Source organism: Clinocottus analis, unplaced genomic scaffold, assembly GCF_023055335.1.
Source record: "Clinocottus analis isolate CAN_PGR_092001 unplaced genomic scaffold, fCliAna1.0.p SCAF_11, whole genome shotgun sequence".
In the NCBI taxonomy this organism is placed as follows: Eukaryota; Metazoa; Chordata; class Actinopteri; order Perciformes; family Cottidae; genus Clinocottus; species Clinocottus analis.
This window is the reverse complement of record NW_027175832.1, coordinates 2,062,820-2,089,622: the sequence shown is the minus strand read 5'-3', so window position 1 is coordinate 2,089,622 and position 26,803 is coordinate 2,062,820. Positions and strand designations below refer to the sequence as shown.

Here is a 26,803-nt window from a genome sequence, read left to right as displayed (position 1 = left end):
TTATAATTATGTTTTAAAATGTATTTTTTATGAGCTACTAAGTTCTTTTTCACACCGCAGGGGCTGCAGCTGAAGGATAAAACGGGTAAAATATTGTCACACACACACACACACACCAAAAAAAAAGCATCTCAACACACATAGCAGTCAGCTCTCCTAGCGACCATTTTGGTATTATAGCGAGATCTGTCAGATTACGCATTCCCACAGTAGGCAATGTACCACCAGCTGTCCATCCTGCATTTGGCAGTTCAGGTTGTGTAAGGTTGTGGTTGGGTTAGTTAAGCCAGATAACCAGGAGAGAACCTGGATATGTTGAACCGGCTCTGTGCTTCAGGCCTCTGGTTGCATTGCAGATTGAAAAATGCACTTGTATTTTAATTCACAGCTGGAAAAAAAAGACATTGGATAAACGTGGTGTTTGTTATTAAAAATGGCACATTTATTGCTACATTACTGTTATATACACAACAGTTCTCTATATCTACTTTATATATAAAAAATAGGAAACTGGAGGCACTTTGAGGACATAGCCTACATAGATGTTGTCCCCAAACATGAGTGAAGACAGAGAGATTTGTAGCAGGTCATCTGTTGTAGAGGACAAAAAGGGTCTGTTAACAAAGAATATCCGGTGCATTTTTGATCCTTGGATACGGCAGACATATCTTTCATGTAAAGAAATAAAAGTACAAGTCTTTAGTAGAGATTTTTCATATCACAACAACACCACGTTTTTCTGCAGAAAGGTTAGAGTGACTTGACAAAGAAAATAATGTTTGGGGCTCGTCCGTGGGGCAAGATTTGGGATAAAATGACAAGTAGAAAACCAAATACTGTTACATATCAGTATCAGCTCGTAATGATAAAGCTGATATATCACAGCTGTACATACATATCAATGCACATGCCAGTCAAGGACAAAATTATACTTAACAAAATCAGTACATAAAAGATGAAACATATTAAGTAGTTTTCAGCGTCAAAGTTGAAGACCGGGTTATTAGTCATCTTACATTTAATGACACAGACACTGAAGCAGTCAGCGTCAGTGGGTGTGATTCTTCATTTAGATGTTCTGAGACACTGTCAGATGTTACTGAAGTATATATGTTTTTATACATCTGTATTATAAAAAGGTACAACCTATAAATCATCAAATGCAACATCATCCACCATGTAGCAGAGAAGTATTCAGGCACTGGTGAGTAACCATTATCAAAACTCCCAAAGTCAGGAAAATGACTAAGGCCACCCTTTTTGATTCGTTTTATGCTTCATTTCATAATGAAACAGTGAATTGTGTTGCAGATTGTGCAGACCGCCCCTTCTGCCCCTTCCTCAAACGAATCAACAAGACCGTCAAAGAGCTGGATATCCAAGGAGAGCAGAGGGGGGTGTGCTGAAGAAAAATATTGTGTTTCATTTAAGAAAAAAACTGTCGCAAACACCAGAACAATCCAATTACAACTGGCATGACAGGTTTGTTTTCAAACATGCATTTTTAAAAAAAAAAAGAAGAGAGAGAGCAATATCACAACATGTGATGTTACAGCCAGATAAGTTTGTCATTTCTAACATTTCTAAGCACCTGGCACAAAAGAAAACACCTCACTTTGTTCCTGGAATCTAAATTGAGAGTCGTCTTACATTTAAACAACGTAAACAGAAAAAAAGAAAGAGCATTCCAAATGATAAAAACAAAACTCATACAACTATCTTACAAAGTAAAAAAACAAAACAAAAACAATAAAAAACCATGATAAATCAATTCTACAAAAGGAAGATCCTTACAACAGGCTTTGCAATTGTTCAAAAAGGGGGGAAAAAAACATAACACCAAATGCTCAACACACAGCAACAACCAAAACAAGTCTGTCAATGGCGAGTGAATTCTCTACAGGGTAGCAGGAACACTCATGATCCCTTTCAATACTCAATTATTTCTTGTCTTCTAGCAAAATGTGATTTACCATAATACAAATTGCTCGGAGACTTCGGTTTAGTAAGTTCACCATGCTGTAACAGAGTCTTCAGGTGTGATTCGACAGGGGCAGGCGGACGCGACGCTGACCACGAGGCCGAGAGCGGCCGATGCCGGGCAGTGAGAGTGAGAGCCGAACGCTCGAGTCCGACCCGCTGGCGTGTGCATGTCTGCACATTTCAGTCAACATCACTGTGGTTCCTGGATTTGATTGAGTCTTTGCTTGTGTTTGTGTCAGTGGAGAGTCTCTCTCCAGCAGTCTCAACAATTAAAAAATGAACAACAAAAAAATGGCCGACCACATGTGGGTCAGTGACTGTGGCTCCTTTTCAGCCAAAGCAAGAAATAATGAAAAAACACATCCAGAAACCCCCACAGCATACCACAAAGAACGGCGTCAGCTCTCTGATGTCTCCAAACCTACCTCTGTAATTCAGTCGAAAGAAGATAATAATGATGGCTATTTTTATCTGAATGAAACACTATGCATTCGGCCTCATTTGGGCACGTTGAAACAGGTTTTGTTCAATCGTAAGATTTAAACCCAGGTGTCCCTCTTTGCCTGTGAAGAATGTAAGACCTGCTTTTCAGATGGGAATGCCAATAATCATCCAACAATACAAATCCTAACTCTGCTTACACAAGCAGTTGATCCAAAAGGTTTCATTTGATCCAAACAAGTTTTGCTCCCAACATGTAAAGCAATTTTTCAAAATGTCTTACAAAAACATGATCATAAGAATGTCCTTATGTCCAATTTTCCACTGTCTCCAAACCGGTGTCCTCGGTTCAAAGTGTTGTCTTGTTAAGATTAATACATTTTCCCTCTTCCTGTAAGAGTGTGCTTGTTACTTTTGTATTCATAGTCAGGAATGTGGCCACCTGCTTTGTCAGTAATGAGGTGTGTGCGTGTGTGCTTTCCAAAAGTTGATTAACACACACTGAGATGCATGACAATGATAGATTAAGGCCACGTGTTCTAAGGGCTGTACAATCAACAGGAACTGGAAGGGAAAGGAGAAACAAGAATGAACATTTTCCAATCACACAAAACAAGCGATTGTTTAGTATATTATTGTGCAGGGAATGCACCACAAATCCTACTGTACAAACTCTGTAGACTGACCTGAGAATCACATATGTCCATCTCCAAGACCAGGGTGACCCCCACCGAGCTGCATCTGGGGGTCAACGCCTGACACTTTTTCCTCCTCTCTCCTCTTGAGGCAGGCAGCCTTTGGGTTCAAATTACGCTCTTTAAAAAAGAAAAAGAACCAACACGTTAATTAAAAAACAGTAAGGGAGGAAGTACGAGAATTCTTGCGATTAAATCATTATGCTTCTCCTTTAGAAATATTTTAAGATATTAAAGCAGAACATAAAAAAGGGTCAACAACAGACTGGGAGAACAGAAAATGGGAAAAGCAAGAAAAGGAAAAGAGAGACGAGAATTGCAGACGTTTGGCAGAAAAGCAGGGTTATACTTCCTCAAAATATTCTCCCCTTCTTCTCCATTTTTTTTTTTTTTTTTTTTTAAAGTGTTACGAGCAAATAGCAGAGAGAAAGCCAAAGTGAATGCCACACAGTAATAAGTAATATCAAAATTAAAGAGGAGATTTTGCTATGGGTGAATGACTGGCAACTTGTCCAGCTATGATACGAGATGGTTGGTTGTTTATGTGGATCAGACCTTCCTGTATTGGCTGACCTACCTCGCACCTGCTTCTCCAGGCCCATTATGATCTGGACAGCCTGTTGCAGGATGATAAGCTTGGTCTGGGCCTTGTCACTCTGCAGGTGGACCTGACACATCCTGCCCAGGTCTCTGAAGGCTTCGTTAATGTCACGCACACGCACCCTCTCCCTAGTGTTGTTAGCGTGGCGGCGCTCACGCTCCCTCAGCTCCTTCTCCTCGGCAGTCAGGTTCTCATCAGTCACCGAAACAACACTGCAGCCAGGAGGAGAAGTGGGGGTGGGAGGGGCTGGTTAACAAACCCAAATCACAGCCCTCGCTGAACCCGGGCCGGGACGGTCTCCCTTCAACTGCAGTTATACGTCTTCAGCCTATGATATGACTTTTTTTTTTAATTAAGTTTTTCTACACAGAACCCTTTGTTTTGGTATTGGTAATTTGAATTTGTTTGTCCTACGTTTAAGCTCTTTAACCAAGAGGAGACCAGTGGAATTGCCGAAGAAGATCCCAGTCGAGTAGGGCTGTGTTGAAGGAGAGGGAACGGAGGGGAGGTAACAGTTTTATCGGTAACAGTTTTATCGCAGATCTACCAATGTGAATGATAAAATAATACATCTTTGTAAACACGAATAAACGTCAATCAGTCAGAAGTTTAAGCGTTGTGGGTTGAGCAAGCGCGACATTAAACGGTCTCAAGCCGAAATACAACATTCAACCTGAGCGACAAGGTCGAATTAATCGGTCTTGAATTCTAACCAACCAACATTTTAATTTGGTCATTGGGCTCCAGGATGGAAGTTGAGGGGATTTGGTGACTGTCCAGCAGAATGAGAGAAGTTATGAGGAGGGAGAGAGAAAGGGAGAGAGGAAGCAACACCCTCTGCCAACATAGAAAGAGCCACAGAGAGAGAGAGACACAAAGAAGAGAGACTGAGGGCATCATGTTAAATACATCAGCAGTAGATGTATTTATCTGAATGTGAGGAAGAGGAGGTCCCTGTTGACATCTGTAAAAAGAAAATGACAGACTGGGGAGTGAATGAAGGAATGAAAAGGTTTGTCTCAAAAATAGGATTGCAAAAAAAAAAAAGGGTTAATGCTTTAAAAGGCGGTGACATGCAGCACAGAGACAGACACTGCAACAAAGCTGAAGACGGGTTAATACACAAGACTACTGACAGCCCTGCTTTCATGCTAACCAGGGTGCCAGTGGACAGACAGACAGGTACACTATGAGGGAAAGGTTTGAAAAAAATTATAATAATAATTTTAAAAAAAGCTATTATGAAGCTGGAGTAACTTGAAATTCTGAATTTGCTAAATGAGGCAACAGTGGAAAAAGCAAATGAGCACAAAAAGATGTGTTAATACAGTCAACGGGTAAGGCGGAGAGACATATAAGCATTTTCACAGTGGAAACAGACGGCCAATTATGAGACAAGGTAACACATACTGCATCGGGACAAACAGCCGTCCTGTATGTGTTACCAGAGGACGAAAACCGTAGAAGATGAACAGGAGAATGGGCATGTCTTAAAAACAGTCACACAGCCTAATTTCCTTCTGCTATGCCCTCACGTTATTGATCCTTTTTTTTTAGGATGGACTGTAAAAATGTGCTTTGACTCACTGGCATCAAGCAGGGACAATGGGCCTCATTCACAAACAGGATGGACAGTACGCACGACTCTGTGCTTGAACCAAACAAATCCAGGTTTCATCAGTATTCTCTCACATTCATTTGTTCTTACTCTGTAAACAAATTTATATCCGTCTCAGACCATGCACATGCAAAAATGATGGTGGCCTGGCCTCCTGTCTGCATCTCATACTAACACTACATCCATAAAGAAAACAAGGCTCTAATAGACCAGATTATTTATAAACCTCAGTTTACTAATGCATCGGTCACATTTAATAACACTGAAGCCCATTTATCCTTCTCAATTATTGTCATGATTCAAACTTATTGTATGTCTTTAAGCGCTATTGAGATTTTATAATGAAGGTTCAAATGTCTCTTGGCATATTTTATGAAGCCGTCGCACGAAAAGGAAAAACATTATGATTTGATTGTGATTATATAACTAAGTTATGGTGCTGGATTGCTGCCAGGCTGCCCAGTTAAGCAGCAGAGCAAACAGTATTTCATCAGCATGAAAATGTGGCTTTTGGAAGCTTAAATGAAAATCTGTATCGATTGAAGCAGAGTATATTGATAGCTAAAAACATGGTTACTTCTTTCTTTTCTCAATTTATTTTGACTTTTGGACTTAACAACGCACGGGAGTTATTGAAAATATTTGAATCACAAGTCATAAAATAACATATAGTGTAATATTAATAATCTTTATCTGCAACTGTGCAAAATACAGAATTAGAAGTATGAATAGATGTACAAAAATAGAAGCGTTGCAGCATTCTAATGTTGATTTACAATTAAAATCTCAACGTTGTGACTGAGGCTTCAAACTATTTGGTCACTTATGTAGCAATAATACTTCTGTATTATTAAATTACATCTCGGTGAAAATCTTTCGCTGGATGTCATCACTTTCACCCTCATTTCTTTGCTGTATTCCTCTTATAGATTATGAGTCTCTCTGATAAATCAGACGGTCCTTGTCCTCCACCTGTTTCCTTATTTTTATTCATAAACTTTAATATCAAACCTGAGCCGCATCTTGCATCTCAGGGGACACAACATTCACCACCTGCCATCTCAAAACTCTTTTTTTGGTTTATCCTCGTCACTCCTGTGGAAACATTTTGCCTTTTCTGCTTTCCACCATTGACTGAACTGTCTTCAGTAGTTTGCTTCTCCTTTTTTTTTTTTTTTAACAACTTCAACGCTTTCTCCATCATAATCCTCGAGCCACTTCCCCATGTTTAGGAAAATGGGGCTGTGGCAGTATGCTGACCGCAAACAGCGGGCACGCGCATTTCAATTTTTTGGTTAAAACTAAATCGGCAGGTGGGGGTGGGGGTGTCGCGACACTTATTTTCTGCCATGTGATAATATATTAGTGAATGAGGCCCAGAGTGTTTACCACCACAATGAAGTCAAATGAGGTAAAAAATATATTTTAAATAAGGACATGGAAAGGAGCTGGGAAGTGAAGCTGTGGGAGTTTTATTCTGTCAGGAGGCCCTTCCCCTCCTCTTCCTTCCTCCCTGGACACCCACTGACCTCGAACTTGCTGCTCCAGGTTGAGTATAACGTTAACGGCCTGTTGCAGTACGATCAATTTGGTCTGCGGTTTCTCGTGGCTCAGATGGAGCTGACACATGCGGCCCAGCTCCTTAAAAGCCTCGTTGATGTCCCGCACACGTAGTCGTTCACGGGTGTTGTTTGCCATCCTCCTCACTTTCTCCCGCTCAGCCTTAACCTCCACTGGCAGATCTTCATCGTCTTCCTCATCATCCAGACTAGCAAAGAGCCAATGGCAGATGAGGCAGGAATAAAACAAAAGTATGGGTACAGTTCACTGATAATAGGATTCTAATTATGGTGTGAAATCTATTTTTTTTTCTTCGAGGAAAGTCAACGCCACATGTACAGGGGCAAAACTCTGAGGTCATTTCATGACAATTACAAACACTGCAAGAAAAGTAGGCAACATTAGGGGTTGGCCGTGGCAATTTGTCAGTTTTTGAACAATGAAGCCCCAGGAACTAAAGTCAGGAACTAAAGGTTTTCACCACATCCATGAAGATGAACTAAATGACAGTGAGAGAAAGGTTAAAACGGTCTTCTGAACTACGGAAAAGCACGCAAACCTACATCTAAACTTGATCCCTGTGGTCGCAATGCTGCTAAAGAATCCAGGGATCATACACCAGACGGAAATAAACTCCATTAACAATTAAACTTGCTGAGAAACAATAGCAGGTAAGATAATGTGACAACTGTGGCAGTGTTCACAATTGTGATTTATTTGCTTTCAGGTTAAAGAGTTGATCTCGTTTAAACTCAGAAATATTTTGTCTGTACCTTCGCCTTCTAAATTAGGGAATTACCTTTATATTTGATACAGATGTTGTTACGCCAGTAAGGATGTTGGGTTTAGGAAAGGAGTTATCATTTTACTGCCATATCTTGGATGTGAACATAGATTTTTGGTCTCTACTGGTTGTATTTGGTTTTATAATTTCCTCTTCAATACTCCACAAGCTCCAGTTAGTGAGGCATCCTACTTAACAGAAGATTAAAAACAGGATTGATTTAACAACAACAACAGGTAGGTTATTTATTTATATATAAATATATATCAGTCAGTCTCTGTTACCATGCAAGAGAAGACTGGGGCGCAAGTGAAGTCCTTTCAAAATTAACTATTATTATTCAAATAAATTATTGTTTTTATTTTGTTGAATAAGAAATTAACGACCTACAAGATTCATATGTAGAAAGGCTGAAAGACCATTTCCTGACACATGTTATACTTAAACCACAGCAGCAGCTTATGCCATGAAATCTCATGCAGTGATAAAGGAGTATAAATCTTGTGTGGAAAAAAAGGTTTATACACCTTGTTCCTAGGCGGTCCTTCATGTCTTTTTTCTCATCCTCTGACCTGTCGGTGATGGAGCAGTTTTCATCGTCCTCCTTCTCCTCTCGTTTGATATCAGAACCACTGGAGCGCTTCAGGCTACCAGACAGGCCTGCGCAGGGAGTTCAGGAAAAAAGGGATAACAATCATAAGATAACAGATTAAAAAAAAAACAGAATATGACTTAACCTCTATTGGTGACAACGTACTAGATAGACTCACCTGTAAAACCTTCAGGCTGAGAGCCTGGCTGGCCAGATGTGGGGCCGTGGTGACCATGCATAAGTCCCCCACTAGAGGGCAGACCAGCAGAGTCCTCATGGAGACCAGACATCTTTAGGACAACAATTAAACAGGGTTTCAATGACCTCGCACAAAGTTTGTAGGACGAGCATAAGAGCAACAAAACAGGTATACCGCTCACACAATTCACTGTTCTTTTAATTTGTGGTATCACACTTAATGTAGTCTTTTGCGGATGGATTTCCTGTGCCGCTATCAATTAATCTCACCAGTCCAGGCAGGCGACTGGCCAATCCCAGTGCTGCACTGGTGAAGGCTGGAGGTAACCCTAAGCCAGACGAGAGCAGATTGTGCATCTCAGCCAGGCCTGGCACTCCTTGTCCGCTGGCGTGACGCTGTAGAACATGGATGGCTTCGTCCAGACGGTCCTCCATTTTACTCGGCTACAGAGGATGAAGAATAACCGACGATGAGACCGCAGGAGGCGATACATGAATGACCAGCACCTGTATTTGCCTCTGTAATTTACTTTTAACAATCTTCCGTTGCATCTCTCACATGAAAATGAAAAGAAAAGATATGTTGACTCACCATGGACTGAATGCCACCCTCAAAGTTGGGTGAAGGTGTGGCCTGGCCAGAGGACCGAGTCCACTGTGATGCAGAGCCTGAAAAAAGAAGACGCTTGCTTGCTCAGTACTTTTGCCCCTCATTGACTGATACTGACATGTTAACACATCATTAATATTAATGATACTCAAAATAAACTAAAATGGATTTTAAAAAAAACACTAAAAATGGATATTGTATTTATTGCAGAGAGACGGGTGCTGGATCGGTCTACAGGAAATACACTTTTAATGTCTCACTGAGAAACACTGCAGAGTAGATGACTGATTTAACTACTGCTCGAGATTGTCGTATTTGCGAGTCAATTTGGCCAAATGCTAAGTATTTTTTGTATAAAGTGTGAAGCTCACTCATGGACTAAATGCTGAGAGAAATGGGGAAAGTGTGACCCCCCACCTTATTTTTAGTGTATTTTCCTTTCTTCTTTTATAAGTTATATATATTTGGATGATTTACATGATGAAAGAGCCATTGTGAGCTATTTCCAAAATACCCGTTTAAAAAAAAAGGAAGAATTTAAACAAAAATGTGGACACCAATCCAGACCCGAGGCTAGCTTCAGCCATGCTTACTTATTTAAATGCTGTAGAGACATTTTGTTTGTAGCTTATACACAGCATGCATGACTATATGCATGTATGGTATGGTTCAGGCATATAGACATACATTGTACTTACGCTAGTCATCGTTTCAAACATAAATTAGTAATTGAGAGCATTGACGGAAAGATACGGCCAAGCCAGTATACAGTCGCCCATTTAATGTATTTTAAGCAGTACGTTTCATTGACAATACTGAGTCATATTGTAATGGAATTTGCACATGCAAGTAAAGATCTCTCAATAAACAGAAATAAATATATTCAACAGAAAGTTTTACTTTCAGGTTTAACCCAATAGATGGAGCTGCATTGTTATTAAAAACCATTCAGTCTTAGTGAGAATGAGAACAATGCAGGTTAAAGATCGCACAACCCCCTCCGCCTCCCTTACACACTGTGTTGAATAAAAAAAAACAGTGTAGGAAAATAGGACTCAAGCTTTTCCCTCACCTGAAACAGCCTGGGGAGAGCCAGAGGGAGTAGACGGAGACGGAGGGAAGGTGTTACTGTGTGGGTCTGAAGGATAGATCTGGAAAGAGGAAAAACGTTTTTAAGTTAATGAAATGCAACATATTCCTTTACATAATAATAAATAAATAACATTTACAAGGTGTGTCTTAAAGAATTGCCAATAAATATATATTCTATTATTACTTACAGATGCCAGGGCTTTTCCAATTTCATCTCCTGAACTTCCAGGTACTGATCCTCGATTGGCTTTTAGGAAAATAAAAAAGCGTGTCAATTTGATCCTATGCTGAATACATTTTCTGCTATGTGACCATTTTCAAACAGAAAAGAGCATGCATTAACACGTTTACCCATAATAGGGTCAGCCATAGGGGGTGTGTGGCTGGGGACCCCGAAGCTGTTGGGGCCAGAGTGAGGGCCAGAGTGGAAGCCAGAGGGATGAGTCCCGTTCACCTCGCTGCCATGCATGGGGAAGTTCTGTGGAGAGAGGGGCAGTGGCTGCCGTTTCTGGAAAGCAAAGACACAAAACCACAACGACGCATCAGTCAAAAATTGTCCTTGTTGTGCCTTCAGAGATAAACAAGACCAAAAAGCGAGAAGGGCGAAACTCACCAGTCTGTCTTGGGGGTTGATGGCAGTGAAGGGAGCATGCTGGCTCAGATGGGGGGAGTTGCCCAGCATGGCAGAATAACCAGGCTGAACCATCGACCTGGCAGAGCCCCATGGATCAGAGGGCGGGTGGAGGCCTTCTGTAAGGGGGCATCCAGCGGAGGAGAGGGGAGGGGCGGGGGAGTCAGAGGGGCGAGGGGATAACCAGCCACAGGAGATGAGAAGACAATAAAGGCCACATATGAGACATGTCACATTACCGTGATGACTTCATTCAACTGTAATGCACTATTCGGCACCCAGGAACCATAGGGTGTTCACTGGGGGTTCATCCAGACTTCCCTGAGGATATTGTGGGGATCTATATTCACAACCATACTGGCTATAAAAGGAATATGATTATCTTTTGTAAGTGTTCGATACATTTACCCCCATTAATAAAAAAAAGTGTCTCAGTCAGACTGAACTTTTCAACCCACAACAATGAACAAGGGGAGGCTCTGAAAGAAAGTCTTGTTTTGACTGACCTTGCACATAGAATGGTGGTGGGAAGACGTTTCCTGCCTTGGAGACCGGGTAGCCAGCATTGTCCCTGTTGAAATCGTCTCCTGAAGCAGATGCATAAACCTACAAAGGATACACAGAAGGAAAAAAGAACAGCTCAGTGCTTGTAAACTGTCACAAATCCCTATAATACTAGAAGCAAACTACGTAGTATGACTTACTCGTTGCCTGAACGCCATGATACTATATACATATATAAAAATACTACATGTTGTGTGGTATATTACTTTTGAGATACTCATACAAAAGTTCCCTGGGAGCTTTCTACTGAGGAGGATGACCACAAATTGATTTCCCCATGAAATAGTATCTGTACCTGGGTTAAGTTTTCAAAAGAAAAAAAAGAAAAGAAAAATGCATTAAATACCTAATTAAACACAGCACTTAAAAGTATGTGTTCCTTACTAGCTGGAATCTATTTTTACGATCTAGTTTTACTACTTAATTCAATAAACAGGCTGTTGCAACGTTTCTGTAGACTGGAGCGCTGAGCATTATGTATCGAATATGCAGCGTCAGTGAATTCATTGGGCTCTGTCTCCCATCTCTGTCGGGCTTTTACATTTCATTCTGTTGAACAGAAACACACTGCGAATGGTTTACAGATACATAATTCACACTCTTTAACACAGTGAGATGAGACCACACAATGGGAGACGCAGTCAGATTTAGTGCATGGTATAATGGGTGTTAAGGAACCAATGTTCTGCGCCACAATAACATTCTCCATCAAGACTGTTCTCGAAGAAAAGCAAGTATCAAAACTGCATCTGCAATACTCAAATCCAAATGGACTGAAGTTTTCTTCTGTAATTTGATTAAACAGAGAGAAAAGGAGAGAAAAAAGAGGGGAGAGGAGAAGAGGGAACGAAGAGATGCACTCCTAATTACTGAACCATCTGCCGAATGCTGGATGGCAGCCAACTCCACTGGCAGCTGGGAAAGAGGGATGGGGGAGGGAGAGAGAAAGAAAGGGGAGGGAGGCGGAGGGAAGGAGAGGGAGGCGGGGGAGGGTGGTGTGGGGTAGAGAGGAGGGGGAGGGGGTAACGAAGAAACAGGAAGAAAAAGAGTGTCCAGAGAGCGAGAGTGGGAGGGAAAAAATGAGGCAGCGTACGAAGCCCAGTATACATTTCCTTCAGTGATCCAAAGTGGCCATAAAGTAAAGCTCCTACAAATACAACACACTATAAATACATACTGCAAATAAGTGACTGGGTTAATGAGTGGCTTTCCCCCCCCTGCTTTTTTCCCTTTGGTGGTGTAGATACACAGCTGTAAGAGCTGGATGTCCTGTATAGCAGCGATTCTCCTTCTTTGCAAGCCAAGGAGAGGCTTAAGATGTCGAATGGTATGTGAAAAGGGGCGTAAACATGACAACATGAGCTCTCATGGACTGACTGCAATAGCTGCGATATAGTTCATAGCTGTTTTCTGATGCTAGTACTCACCGAGGAGGGCAGGCCAGGGGGCACCTTCCTGATCTTTTTAGGCTGTGTTCCTGAGGGAAGGAAGGAGGGAAATCACATAAGCATGCATATGCACACACACACATAGAAAAAGCTTAACTGAAGTGACTTTACAACCACCAATGTAGGGATTCATTCATATAGCACACTTCTTTCCAAAGTCCTTCTCAAATCCTGCTAATCCAATCTAACCATCTGTCTTGTGACCACTTATTAATGCGTAATCAAAAGGTATTCTAGTCTGATGTTATTTGATAATCAGACTTTCCTCGGTGATTTCACTTTCTTAAACGAAGCAGAAGTGTGATTTCTTGAACACTTTCAAAAACCTCAGCAGGAGAAGTGAAGATCTCCACAGAATTATAAATATAAATCAGAACAAAAACTATATTTTCCGACTACGTTCAACACTTATAAATCTTACCAATGGGTTCTTGTGAGGGTCTCCTGCGAGAGTTGCTTCCCTCATAGGAGGAATAAAACTGGGAGTTGGACTTCAGGCCAGATGGGGAGAGGGCATCAGGACTGGGCATTGGCATCTCACTGGGCATGAAGCCCGGCTAGAGACGGTGCAAAAAAGAAGGGAAAAAAAGCACAAGCTTGTGTAGGAAGTAAAGTAATTCACTGTGGCAGGAAATTCAGAATGATACAGGAAGAGAAAACTGACTAAGCGACTGAGTTTCCCTCAAAGAGCACGAAGAGAGACGTGGTGATACGTCCGACTTGTTTACCTGTGTTGCAAATGACGAGTACGGTCCTCGCTCGGCCTTCCCTGTTAGGAGAACGGAATATAAAATCAGGTCATGATTGTGAATATTGGGCTTTTTTGTCAGTGTTAAATCTCAATCTGGTCATTCCCCTTTCTCCATTTGGGTGCCTCCCATCTGCCGTGTGAGTGTATTATGATGAGGTGTGGTATTTATGGCCGTGGACAGCAAAACAACAACAAATTGGCCCATTATAAATGGTTCAGGGGCAATTGTGCCAAACCTCTGTCCCCTCCCCTGACAGTTAAACAGAGGAGAGCTATAGGCTACCACAGTCCCATGGGACAGCCTTGTTTGTGCATGGGTGCCCTTTACCCCCCACACCCCCTCCCGCCCTGAACACACAAACTGCAACAACAACACACGAGAAAGAAAAAAAACCCTCCTCCACATCCTCCCTGATTACTCTGTTCCCTTCATCCACTGCCACCTAAGCATAAATATGGCTCGCACTAAAGTGGTACATTAGTGTCTAACCTATGAACGACTACCCTCTTAAACAAACAACTCATTGTGTGGGTTCAGTCCCTCAGTCCATTGATGCAGACTTGTGCATTTCAATCAGCATGTTCTTCTGTCATTAAGTCCTACCATTAGAAACACGGGCCCCAAACTTCCCCGATTCTCTTTAGTTTTTATTTTTTTTAAAAAGAGTATGTGAAAGTTGTGGTTTCTATGCTTCCGCATAGTTCAATTAAACTCTTACCAACGATCCCCGATCCATACATGGGGGCAGAGGCAATGCCCTCTTGCTCATTGTAAAGGCCTTGTTCTGCATAACCCTGTGGGAAAGACAACAGAGACATTCGGGATATAAAAATAGATACAAATAAATGAAGCCCCAAATAAACCGTTGTGTGTTCATGTGAATAGGTTGAGAAAGATTATGCAACTTGGCTCTGAGACCGTTCACCATACCTAGTTTTTAAAAAAAAGGCAGGTTTTGGGATGAAAGGGTCGTTATGGGAATCTTCAGAAACTACAGGGTTTCCTGAAGATTCAGAAAGCCTGTACGATAAAATAACTATAGAATTTTTTTTAAACAGAAAAGTATATTTGGATATTTAGTTAGAAATGGGGACAGGTTGACATGTCAGAATATCCATTTATTTGCATGAGGTATAAAAAAATAAAGCAAATAAATAAATTCAGAAGGATCTGAATCATCCATGACATTTAATCATCCCAAGATACCCCGGTACCCTGTTCTAGATATCTTAGATGAAATATGGCATTGTTAGTATCAGTATTAAACTCAGTATATCTGATCATTTGATTGGTTTAGAGATGAGATCATAACCTTTTTCCAATTTCTGCTCAAACAAAATGCAAACCAGTTTTATATTAGCACAAATCTGGACGGTAACATTAAGGCTTTTTGAGCTTCACAATATTCTGAAATGTGTGAAGAGACATTATTTTATGATTCAGTGTGAATATGTTTGTGTTGTTGATTTTGTCAAATGTCCCCCGTGTGTGTAATATATCTTAATTTCTAGTTAACTCATCAAAACTGCCTCTAAGCAGTAAAATATTTTAAATTAAGAGCTAGGTGATAACTTACTTTCCCCCCCCCCCTCCAAATTGTATTAATTACACATATTGTTTGTGTGTAAGAATGGTATGAATTGCATGATCACTCAAAACTTGCATTGTGTCTCACTCACTAGCATGACATCTACCAGGCCAGATAAAACTTACCCTTCCCTGGTTGAAAGATGGACTGTTCTGTTCTCCTGGTCCCCAGGGACCGGACCCACTCCTGTCATCCATACCTGTAAGACAAAGAACTGGGTTAGGCCCATTAACCACAAAAAAAGACACACATTCCTAACAAGGATTTACGCTTAGGCTTTGCAAAACTGAGTCTAACTTCAGAGAATGATGAAGTTGACCTGCTTTGATTCAGGTTTTTTTCCAGGCTGCTCAGAGTAACCTCAATTGAAGAGCTTCACTTCACAGCTCACACAGAGACAGCATAGTGACAGCGCTGTCACATAGCGTGGATATGAGCTGTAGGAAGTTTGAATAATTAACACCCAGTATGAGGTTCCCAGAATCATCCTCGACATTCTTCATTCTCCCACTCCACTCCTTTACATTTTCCATGGCAACAGTCACTCGTCCCCCCATCCATTCTCTCACATTCAGCCGACACCTTTGTCTTAACACAGGACGCACGCCGAAGGTCTCAATCTTACACAGTCGACACGCGTTATCCCCGGCCAAAAGCTCCACGGCTTTCAGAAAAGTAAACGTGTTTAAAAAAAAAAAAAAAGGAGTGATTTTAAAGATTGGTGAAGCAGAAATTCCTGCCCGTCCCCTTTCTCTCAATCTCCTCTCGTACTGCAACACAGCATCTCTGGGGGAAAGCTGAAGCTTAATTGCGTACTGATTTGCATAATTGTGCATATTAATGAAGCTCGGTCCTATGAATATTCATATTTTTTTGTTTTGTTGTCTAATTAAAAAGGGGAGAAGGGAGCGGGGAGGGGGTAGAGGAGGGCTAGAATCATGACAGGATCAGCAGTAGAACAGACTGATGGGTCCACAGTGCTGAGAGCAGCTAGATTGCCGTGACAACTCTGATCTATACACGCGACACCAGCAGAATAAGAGATGAAGGAGACAATGTCTTGTCCCCCTCTCTATCGCTGACTGTCACTCTCCACGTCAATCAAACACAATAACGACAATTTACGAACTATTTGTTTCTGCTGGAGGTCATTAGAACCCCGAGCTCCAGAGAAGAAGATTCAACGTTTACTGTTGGAGACCCACGTGACGGCTTTCAGGGTAGAACTGCTTTAGTTTCGTTATCAACACGACATTTAAAGTAAGCTAGCCGCAGTGTCAAACCAAGTATTTCCAGATAAATTTGTTTGGCAATGTTTTACCGTCCACTCACCTACATTATTACCATGAATTCAGAACCAAGTACGATATCAGAACAGTCTGGGGGGGAAAAGATGTATAACTAATTATCGAGACATTTTTACCCTCTTTAGAAGAACTAAAGATTGTGAAGCACTCGGGGGAAAAAGTACGAACTGTCACCTTTTATTCCACAAATAGCAGGGTGCATATAGCACTTTGAAGAAAACTAACACACAATCTCTCTCGTATATGCGTTTCGAGGATCTTAAGTGTGGGCTGAACAGGTGTTAGTGATACATGAATTTTCGAATTTAATTGAATCAATGGATTGTGTGAGGAAATAATGGGAGGATTAATGTGAATAGTCACACCTGAAGGAGTGGAATTATGGGATAAAAGCAAGGGGGAAATAAGATAAACCAAGATCAGTAGAGAACAATTTTAATTAATGTAAATTATTTCTAATCAACTGATCTGGTGATAAGCAGAACAAAACTGAGTGAACTAATCAATTGGAAATGTCATCTTGCTGTCAACTTTATAAAAATGACATTTAACACAAAAAAAAGATTATATCAGGAGTTTATCATTGTGGTCGCTGTTTTTTTTAAATGTATTTTTTACTGTACTTTTATCAATGTGCTGGAAAAATAATCAGGTACCTCTACACACCTGTAATATATTATGTACCTCTAATATATTGTGGTTTGAACCACAAGAGTAAAACGATAGAAATAGCCTGGAAATATAAATATATGCATATGAAAATAATAGGGGGAGAAACAGAAGGAGGCTGGTAGTGAGAAAAAGACAACGAGAGGTTCAAAGGAGTATGTACTCATATTTTACTTCAGTAAAAGTACTAAAATTACTGTCCTGAGAAAATGTACTTTATGGTTCTCTAGATGACATTCAGGGCATTAATATAGCATCAATGCACCATTATCTATCTTTAGATATATACTAGAGTACCTGAGCACAGTCTGATGCCACTCTCCCTCTGTGTGTGTTGAAATCCGAGCTTTTCCATGTTTTGTTTACATAGCCGGGCTGCCCGCATGTGCCTTTTAGTGCCTGCGCTCATGCAGCGGTTACAGCTGATAACATCCTCATCGTAGAAGCGTAGCACCCTTGTAGCACCCAGCCTTCAGTTCCCCCTCAGCTTAACACGGTTAGCTCCGTCAGCACTATTACCTGAGAGCCGCCTGCACGGCGTCGCCATGTTGAGGCAATAGACCCTGTGAATTTATACTTTAGCACCTTTATAGTATAACGGTTCAGGTGTTCACTGTGAAGCCAAATCGGCTTCACATTGAAAATTAGTTTTTACATTAAAATATACTACAATATTAGATGTCTGCATACGCTGTGAGAAAAGTTAATACTTTTGATCTAGCTTGGGTCTTTACAATATTGAAATACAGTAGCATCATAAAAAAAAGGCATGTACCCGCGTATTACAGTTAGTTATTTCTTTTGTTTATTTGTAATGTGTTTCCTTAAGATTCCTGTGTCATTTTTACGATTCCCATTAAGGACACCAGCAGTTACAAAACCATTAGAAAACCAGGAGTAGTGCACCGCTCAGACAGTCTACCGGGACAGGAGAAAGAAAAATTAAGAAAAGGGTGAGTAACGTCAGACCAATTCACTGGTGAACCCCAATGCACTTCTACTGCCGGCATGAAACGCCCCTTTAAGCATGGCTAGTCTTTAATTACACAGGAAGAGATACTGGAAACAGACAGCCAGCCTGAGTCACAGGCTTCATGAACAAAACTCCTGCACATACATTGACCAAACTTGCAGACATGCCTCGGCTTTTATGTGAACAGAGCCCCAGGCACCTAAAACTGAGTGTGCCATTTTGTCTACACACCTTCCTTCCTTTTGCCCAAATGAGTCACACAGACACAACGCATGATGTCAGGTCAAATCTTAAAGAGTGAACACTGTTAATGAAGAAATGAACAATGTACAATAACACAGGCTTGGCTGTTTTTAAACTTGTGAGTCACTGGTGGCTTCTGAAACACAACAGTATGCATCAACCCACTAACAAATACAGCAACATCCTAGATCTGACACAGGGTGAAATAATACACATTTTAACAGCAATTATAAGTTAGAAATAGGAATGCACTAATACCAATTTATCACAATTGAGTATTTAATTGTTGCATTTTGTATTACAAAGTTAGGAAAGCAATGTTTTAAGTCAAGTCTGATGTTACCTTACACATAAAAGAAGGATTCCAGTCACTTCCACACAATGCAGCAAACAGCCTGTTAAACAAACACTGGTATTGACTCGGTACTGAAAACGTTGGATCAGTGCATCCCTCGCCAGAAATTCACATTTGAAACAGCAAATTACTTGTGACTTAAACATCCTAAAGTGTTTGTAATTCTCCTACACTTCTATTTGGAAAAAAAAGAAAAAAAAGCATGCAAATTTCAAACTCTTTCCCTTCTGCATTTCAGCCCGACCCACGTTTAAAAATACATTATAGGATTCTCAGTTTCTAGTCATCAAAAAACGAAAGTGCACTGAAATTACTTTAACTGACTAGTGACAGGGATTGAACAGGCGCAAACGACCAGAGCAGAGATATTATCATCACCGGAGACTCTAAAAAGGAGGTTCCCCATCGCCACACATGTTAAACCCCCACATATCCCAAACCTTAACCATACTGGAGAAAAAAATGGGATCCAACTGACTTTATAAAGAAAACACGTGGCAGCTGCTCCACAAAGGCCAGAACTACAGAGACCAAGTGAGGTTCTTTGAAACTAATCTGATCATCGCAGCATTAGGTATCCAGAAAAAGCATTTACCAACTTTACTACATACAACCATGCATTTTTCTTTAAAAAGAAATTAGCCACATATGACGTGACAATATTCAGCAGTACTGCTCCAACCTAAAAGTATCCCAAACAAAAAGGTATGGCCTTGTGCAAGATGGAATAATTTTACATTTTGGGAAATATGCTTTGTTTCTGAGAGTGAGCACATATTCTAGTACAGGTCTCTGGCTGAGGGGTATTTAGTTGGTTGCAACCTGAAATCACGAGATGCCACTAAACATACACACGGTTACCTCCAATATAATTTCTGTAAATAGAACCATCTAAACTGTTGTAGTGCCTGCAGTTATGTTAAAATATCACACTCACACATATACACACACGTCCCTTCCTCCCCCAACAAATAGTGGGTTTAGAGGCACTTATCTTCTTAAAACCTAACAATGAGAATTTGGTAACACAAACCGACCAACCCATTGACCCACTGACCAGAATGTGGCATCTCTTAATAGCCACTGTGGTCAACTTAGTTATTAACAATAATTGGGATGGTAATGATTCTTCACAGCAGTGGAAAGACAAGTATCAAACTTCCAAAGACGCATGTTATACCACTACAGCGTTCCACTCGACATCTCTACTGTTCTTCCTTTCGCGTATTATGTTCCCAGATACATTGTTTTGCTTGTATGGCTAAATACCCTGGAATATATTGAAAGGGCAGGTGGACAGCGGCAGAAGTGTTTTTCACGTTTCTATGGACCTCATGAAACGTTGTTCCTGATGTGAAAGCGTGTCTCTTTTGTAACTACACACCTTGCTCTGACAAGAGAACATGCAAGTGGACCCTCAAGTGATTGGAGAAAATAGAGCCCCCTAAACCCCACCCAGTCAATGTATGTCTTGTCTTTCTTCCTAGCTTCAATATCCTGTTTCATTTACATTACCAACCAAAAGACCTACTGCAATCCTGGAGATTCGAGTGTGACAGAGAAAGGTTGATGTGGATCTGCTACAGTAGGAATAGCGATGGACAGGGAGTTATTTTAAAAGTTAACTACTTTTTGTGTACGACAGTAATACAAAAGGGCCCCAAAAATATAAAATAAAGGAAACTGATATTGAGTATCTCCAAAGCTGTTTCAAAACTGATGGGCTAACTTATAGGCTAAGCTAATGGTGAGGATGGGGGGGGCTCCAAGTGAAATTGAGTTATGTGAAGAGGATAAGTAGGGTGTGAGATTGCAGGACAAGGGAAAGCACTTAGTCACAGTGTAAGCAGAGAAGATTAATTGGGCTGCTCCCATCAACTCCCACCACCCTCTGCCTTTATCCATAAGTGATTGAATGGCAATAGCTGAGAACGTGAGGGAAGGACACCTGCAAGGCGAGGATGAGAAAGTGCAGAGGAGATGACGCTTGATCGACATAAAATAGAATAAACTGGTAATTTTCTAGAGTTTTTTTTCCTAATAATCTGTGATCTGAAACGCAATTAATGAGAACAAGAGGAAAACCAGAACAATTTCCTTTTCTATTACCATTCAAAACACCACGAATTAATGAAATGTGGAGTAGTGAGATGACAAGAAACTGTCATGCTTTACTTTCAGGAGATGTACGAGGGAGCCTTACAAAGTATTACAAAGCTTTATGCGAGAGAAAGGAGAGTATTTTTCTCTCTTTTTTTGTCTTTACATTTTAATGACATTTTTTTCTAATCAAGATAATATAATCCAAAAAAATGGAGCATTTCATTTATTCTGGAAGTCCGGAAGACAAAGTAAATCAGAAAAATGTTCTCGTCTTACCTGAACCTCCAAACTGACTGCTGGCGAGAGTAGTCGGACGGTTCTTGCCGTTTGTAACTGGAGGCTCAAACATCTGAAGAGAGAGATATTAAACTGTTAACTGTAATCCATCTTATACTTTGCCTAGTTGTATCCTCTCTACTTGTTTAAAGGTTGATTTATGCGGTAGTTCAAAGTATTCTCTCATGTATCCTATCCTAATCATGAAGCTGCAATTGCTGAAAATCATGACCCAACTGGCCCGTTCATGGATGCTCTGATATTCAATCACATTTCTACTTGAGTGTGTTTATGCTTTGCTTATCTGTGGAAGCACTTTGTAAACCATGTTTTTAAAAGTGCTGTATAAAATAAAGCTATTATATGATTACTTGACAACTGTTCGGGAATCATAAAAGTTTCATAAAATTGTGTGCAAGCATAGAATGAAATGTATAGGATGCACATTCAATTCAAGCAATGTTCATAGATCTTACCGCGCTAAAATCCAGCAAGTCGTTGAGCTCCTTGTCTGTTTCCACTGCAGCCATTCTCTGCTGCTGTTAACTTGGCCGTTTCAGTCTCAGCAAGCGACTACAAGCAGAGGTAAGGAGAATATGAGTATATTGTTGCCCTATTCTGACCAGCAAAGGTACGCAGGAGTAGAGCTAGTTAATACCAAAGTCAAGTATCACAGTGTTTTTCCCATACATCAATAAAGTGACAATATTGTGACTATTGGTAGATACTAAGCAGTTTCATGCATTCATTGTTTATCATTCAGCTGGAACAGTCCATTTAAAGTTTAGGAATTGCAATTGCAGCCTTTAAAAGTGATAAAACATTATACTATATGCTATACAAATTAGGTCTTATTTTCAGTGTTTTGTTCATACTGTGTTTATAGTAAAGGTTCAAGTGATTATATATTCTCATGGGCAACTGGTGTCTTCCTTTTCACTGACAAATAAGTGGTTCAGAAAATATTGTTAAACTGGAGCCTCATTTTAACATGTTTGAGTGAGTGTCTGAATTGTTGCCTCTTCCATTGCGAAGTTGTTTCATCGGGCGTTGTTAAGTGAATAAGTGAATAAAATGTTGTCACATCCAATAGGAATGGTGGCCAAAGTTATGATAATAACCAAAAAAGATCTTGATTCAGAAAATATTACAATAAACACTACTCCAGAAAATGTCCAAACCTATATCCATTATCAATCTAATATTGATTTATTGTACCATTGTAAAGAACATAAGGATTCAGATGGCTCAAAAGTTTGCTCAATATGAATATGAAAAATGTATTAAATAACATTGCGAGCAAGCCTGACATTTAACCAACAAAACATTTTTTTCACACTGGCACAGAAAATGTTTCTACCATTGATTCTAGTAGCACATTCAGGCTATATCGACACATTACTACATTCTCGTTTTAAAATGCATGACTTTTGCTACGTGTCCAGCAGCGTTGCTAGCCCTACATGAGGAACTGGTCTTGGCTAAAGACAGGAGGACAGGAAGAGCGCATGGTGGGATAATTTTACAAATTAAGTTGTGGTATGCCCGCACATGGCTAGCGTATGTAATAAGCATTTTCAGGCATGGTAGTTTGGTTTCCGGAACTGGGCTAAAACGCTCATCGAGAAGGAGATCTTCTTGGTACGGTAGATGAAGCCTTCTTGCGGGGCCATCAAAGTATTGAACAAGTACTGAGAAATCCACTTAGTTCTAAGAGTTTCCCTGGTAGCCCACATCTAACATGTGTGACTATATGGTTCAGCCACAGGCCACACTGCATTTGTTGTTAGTTGGGTCCTGGACTCAGGCAGCTTCCTCTACCTCAAATACCAACATGGTCAAACAGCTCTTTTGAAAACCTTAAGAGAGTAATAACAGGACATGCTTGATTCTCAAATAAGAAATATATGGTCTGACCAGCCGGTATCAAATGCGAATTCAGGCCATGTGTGTTAAACATCTAAATAAGTCAGCATTTTTACACAAGGTGAGCAAACCAGCAGACACTTTGCAATACAAAAGCACTGCTGGTAAATACCAGCAGGGCAAAATCCTAATGGTATGATGATATGCCACTTTAAATAGATTTGAATTGTTTGACAATGATGCAGAAACTGTATACCTCTGTTAATTGGCCAAAAAAAAATGGCGCAAGATGTTTTTCAAATCTGCAAATGTTGCTACAACATATTCACCTTATGAGTGCCAGAAATATTGTCTGAATTGCAGCAATTACTGAGACTGCAGAATGATATGTAGTGTCAAACAAATAACATTGGAAAACTGTGTTGCCGAAAGAGAACATTGTGTGCAGAGATCTGTTACCAACACAAACAAGATGTCATTTAAAGTACAGCAACTACTATAACTTCAAAAACGTATAAACAATTGAATTAGAAATTTGGAAGTTAATCAACAAAAGCAATGAAATCCAATATTTATTCCCATTGTTGCAAGCAGTTAGTTCAGTCAAGAAGGGAACAAAAAGGTGAAATAACAAATACTACGACAGTCATATAGTATTTTAAACAATTTGGGTGGGGTTTTAGATTGTTCTGAGTCATGACCTCAAGTAGGCTGCATATGTAAATGCTCCTGGGATGATTTCACTTCTACCACTAAAATAACTGAGTATCATTTTCAGGGCATGACTGAAGATTCCCTTCAAGTCTAAAATTATGTACTCGACAAAGAAAAGAACAATTATTTTAAGTCATTTTAGCTGTTCATGACAACTACAGTATCTAACTTTATACTTATGTTATATGCATTACGGTGAAGCTTTATACCAGTGATACTCCTAGAAATAGTGGGAGTAATGTCACTACTTTGTTTATAATCCAGTAAATCTGTCATGACGCAAAATATTTAAAAAATGTTGACATAACATAAACATCCGATTCTGAAGGCATGAAAAGATGCAACCATTAAAATCAAGCCCAACAGAAAAGAATAATGCAAATAATGGCACAACATTAAGAAATGCGTGTGTTCTTACATAAGAACAAGCGAAAATACGTTGGCACTACATAATCTGGTAATTTCTGTCTTCCACTGGGCTGAGGTCAAAATGGGGGATAAGTGTTAGCCCCTCCTAACAAATGGAAGTTGCATACGCTTGTCTTGAGCACCCCCACCTCCGGCCTTCCCATTTGGCGAAAAGTTTTACGGCATAAATACCCCCACAACATTTCCTACCTGGAGTCCAAAAAGGATCTTTCAGAGTTTTAACGCCTCATCGGGAGGTTTAAACCCCTATGGGATGTTTAAAAGGACATTAAAACCTGTTGCCTACCTCTCACGTCGAGCAGGAGAATGGGGCACAAGTGAACACAAAGACACGGGCCACCAAACTTTCAGTTGAACGGCCACAATGCTACGAAATGAGCATAAAAGTCAAGGATTTAAAAAAAAAAATTGTTCGAAACGTGTTTTAAATTCAGCAAGATGGAGTAAAAACAGGCGTTAGCTGCATTCGTGTTGCTCGTTAAAGTGGTTTGCTTTTGGTGGAGGGAGGTAGAGGAAGAAAAAAAAAAGAAGAGAGAATACCCCCAGAGTTATACTTATAACTAGGATTTTAATATCATTGCACAATGTTGTGTTTGACACCTACGAGTACAGCGACCTAAGCTACACGAGTGAAACTATTACATATTGATAACGGGCGAAAAAATATTGACGTTGTAGCTCCGACCGGGACCGTCGTACCGTTAGACCGAACAACCACCATCGTATGTCGACGGTAACGCTTCAACGGCTAACGTTCACACGTTTGCTTCTATAAGCCCGACATACTACAGACAGAGACATCCTGGGGGAGCTCATTTAGTCCGGCAGTATGCTAATGTGCCGTAACAGCTAACGTTAGAGCCCACTGAAGTGAACAAAGAAACCTTTTCCACCACATATGAGCGGCTGGTACTCGGAATAGTAACAACGCCGCGAGCTCGCTCAGGCCGAAGGGACGAAAATCCAAGACCCCGCTTTTCCCGGCTGTGGCACTCAGTTACAACTTGAACGATGCGCTTAAAACTTGATTATTACTCCGGTAACAACGCGACAGGCGACTTCTGTTTGACATGCATACGTTTCTCGCCGATGTATGTGTACACACATATTTACCTGGATTCAATTATATGGCATCCAACAGGGAGAAATCGACGGCTGCAGTAGAGAGAAAAACAAAGTTGGGGATCGGATCCTTCCCCCCGTGGTCCGGACTGTGGGCTCGATGAAAAGGAGGAAAGACAATATGAACCACCCCTCCGTCGCCTCGTCTGCTTGTTGTTTTCGTCACGAAACTGAAAACACGTTACTAACCATAACGCTGAAGCCGCTCTGTTTCCTTATTCTTAGAGAAAATGTAACAATTTCATTTTCCAAGTAGACATTTTAACAGCCTCCACATTGTCGGTTCCAATGAAGTAAAGATCACTCCGCAGCAGCACAGCCTACGGGGGGACATGGACGCTGAAACATCAGCGATGTCCTATCTCGATTCAAACGAAGAAACCAAACAAAGCAGGCTTCAATAATCCGTGTATTGACGCATCAGTTAGCTTAAATAAAACAAAATACCCCTGTTTTGTCGGTGTAAACACGACACAAAATGACCGTACTAAGCAATTCGCAGGGACCTATGTCGACTGGCGGATGAGGACAACGGAAAGCCCAACAGCCTCGACCAGTAGAAGATGGAATGATAATATCAGCGGGTGGACCAATGGGAAACGACGAAAATTTGATTGACAAGTGAAGTATCCAAGCATATTTTATCATCGAGCTTTAGGGCAGGTTCATTTTGCCTTAGGGTTTCTTGCGTTTTAATTTTGTTCTGAAGCGGTCCCTGCGCTACAAAAAAATGTTCGCGTTTGTTTCTGAGTAGAGAGATTTGAGTCCACCATCGCCAGTTATGCTCTAATGCTAAACATCGATTAGATCGTAAGAAAGTTTTTCCTTTGAGGATTGTATTTGGCCACAATTGTCTGAATTCATGGCCAAAAACCTATTGTGTGACCTGGCTGTGAATAAATGCCACAATGGGCTATATATTTGATACCATGTAAAATCTTGCAATATTACTTATTTTGCATCCACAATACCCTTTTTTTTTCTTCAAAGAGTTTCAGTTTAGTGCCACATTTTCCAGATTAAGGTTAGTAGTACATGAATATATCCCTAATAAGTAGCTCATTTATAGCCATAACAGTAGCCCCTAAGATAATTTAAGTAATATACATTCATAATGTGTCCAAAAGTTATAGCTTAGGTTTACCCTAGTGATTAAGGAGGAACAACAACCTTTGCAGTTAGAGAATGAGTGCAACATGTGTGAATGCACAAGTGTGTGTTTTTTATCTATGTGTGGGAGAGAGAAAGACTGTGACAAAAAATATGGGACGGCTACTTTCTTTTGCCAAACTGGAATCAAAAGAGTTTGCATGAACCCACATCTAACTCACAAAATGGCTTAACTACTCTTTTCTCATGAGTTGTACCTTGGTGGTTATGTAAACAAGTCTGCAGTTAATGTCAGCGTTTGTTTTGAGACCTTTCTAAAGTAAACCTCAACTGGTTTGAGGGGAAACAACCTAAATAACATCTGTGCTGGCCTTTACGAGAAAACACAGCCATCCACTTTGTGGTTCACACACACACACACACACACACACACACACACACACACACACACACACACACACACACACACACATATGCCT

At 40.5% G+C, this 26,803-nt stretch overlaps 1 protein-coding gene across 5 annotated transcripts; it reads right to left on the bottom strand.

Annotated features, from left to right (window-relative positions):
• Window positions 1-420: 420 nt before the first annotated feature.
• Window positions 421-25,735, bottom strand: tcf3a (transcription factor 3a). 5 transcript variants are annotated; one of them, XM_068599556.1, is made up of 21 exons: window positions 25,404-25,734; window positions 25,206-25,303; window positions 21,560-21,656; window positions 21,084-21,156; window positions 15,283-15,356; window positions 14,288-14,363; window positions 13,546-13,586; window positions 13,239-13,374; window positions 12,797-12,846; window positions 11,312-11,411; window positions 10,788-10,924; window positions 10,526-10,682; window positions 10,363-10,421; window positions 10,155-10,233; window positions 9,065-9,141; window positions 8,743-8,916; window positions 8,453-8,564; window positions 8,210-8,342; window positions 6,868-7,106; window positions 3,111-3,239; window positions 421-2,988 (listed from the first exon to the last, which is right to left on the bottom strand). In XM_068599556.1, the coding sequence occupies exons 3-20, from the start codon at window positions 21,611-21,613 to the stop codon at window positions 3,118-3,120; spliced, it is 1,893 nt and encodes a 630-aa protein (XP_068455657.1). In that variant the 5' UTR covers window positions 21,614-21,656; window positions 25,206-25,303; window positions 25,404-25,734; the 3' UTR covers window positions 421-2,988; window positions 3,111-3,117. The 5 variants fall into 5 exon arrangements, with proteins under 5 accessions (XP_068455657.1, XP_068455665.1, XP_068455672.1 ...); XM_068599564.1 differs by lacking the exon at window positions 6,868-7,106 and adding an exon at window positions 3,697-3,932 and having other exon boundaries at window positions 25,206-25,734; XM_068599571.1 differs by having other exon boundaries at window positions 8,255-8,342; window positions 25,206-25,734.
• Between the last annotated feature and the right edge of the window lie 1,068 nt (window positions 25,736-26,803).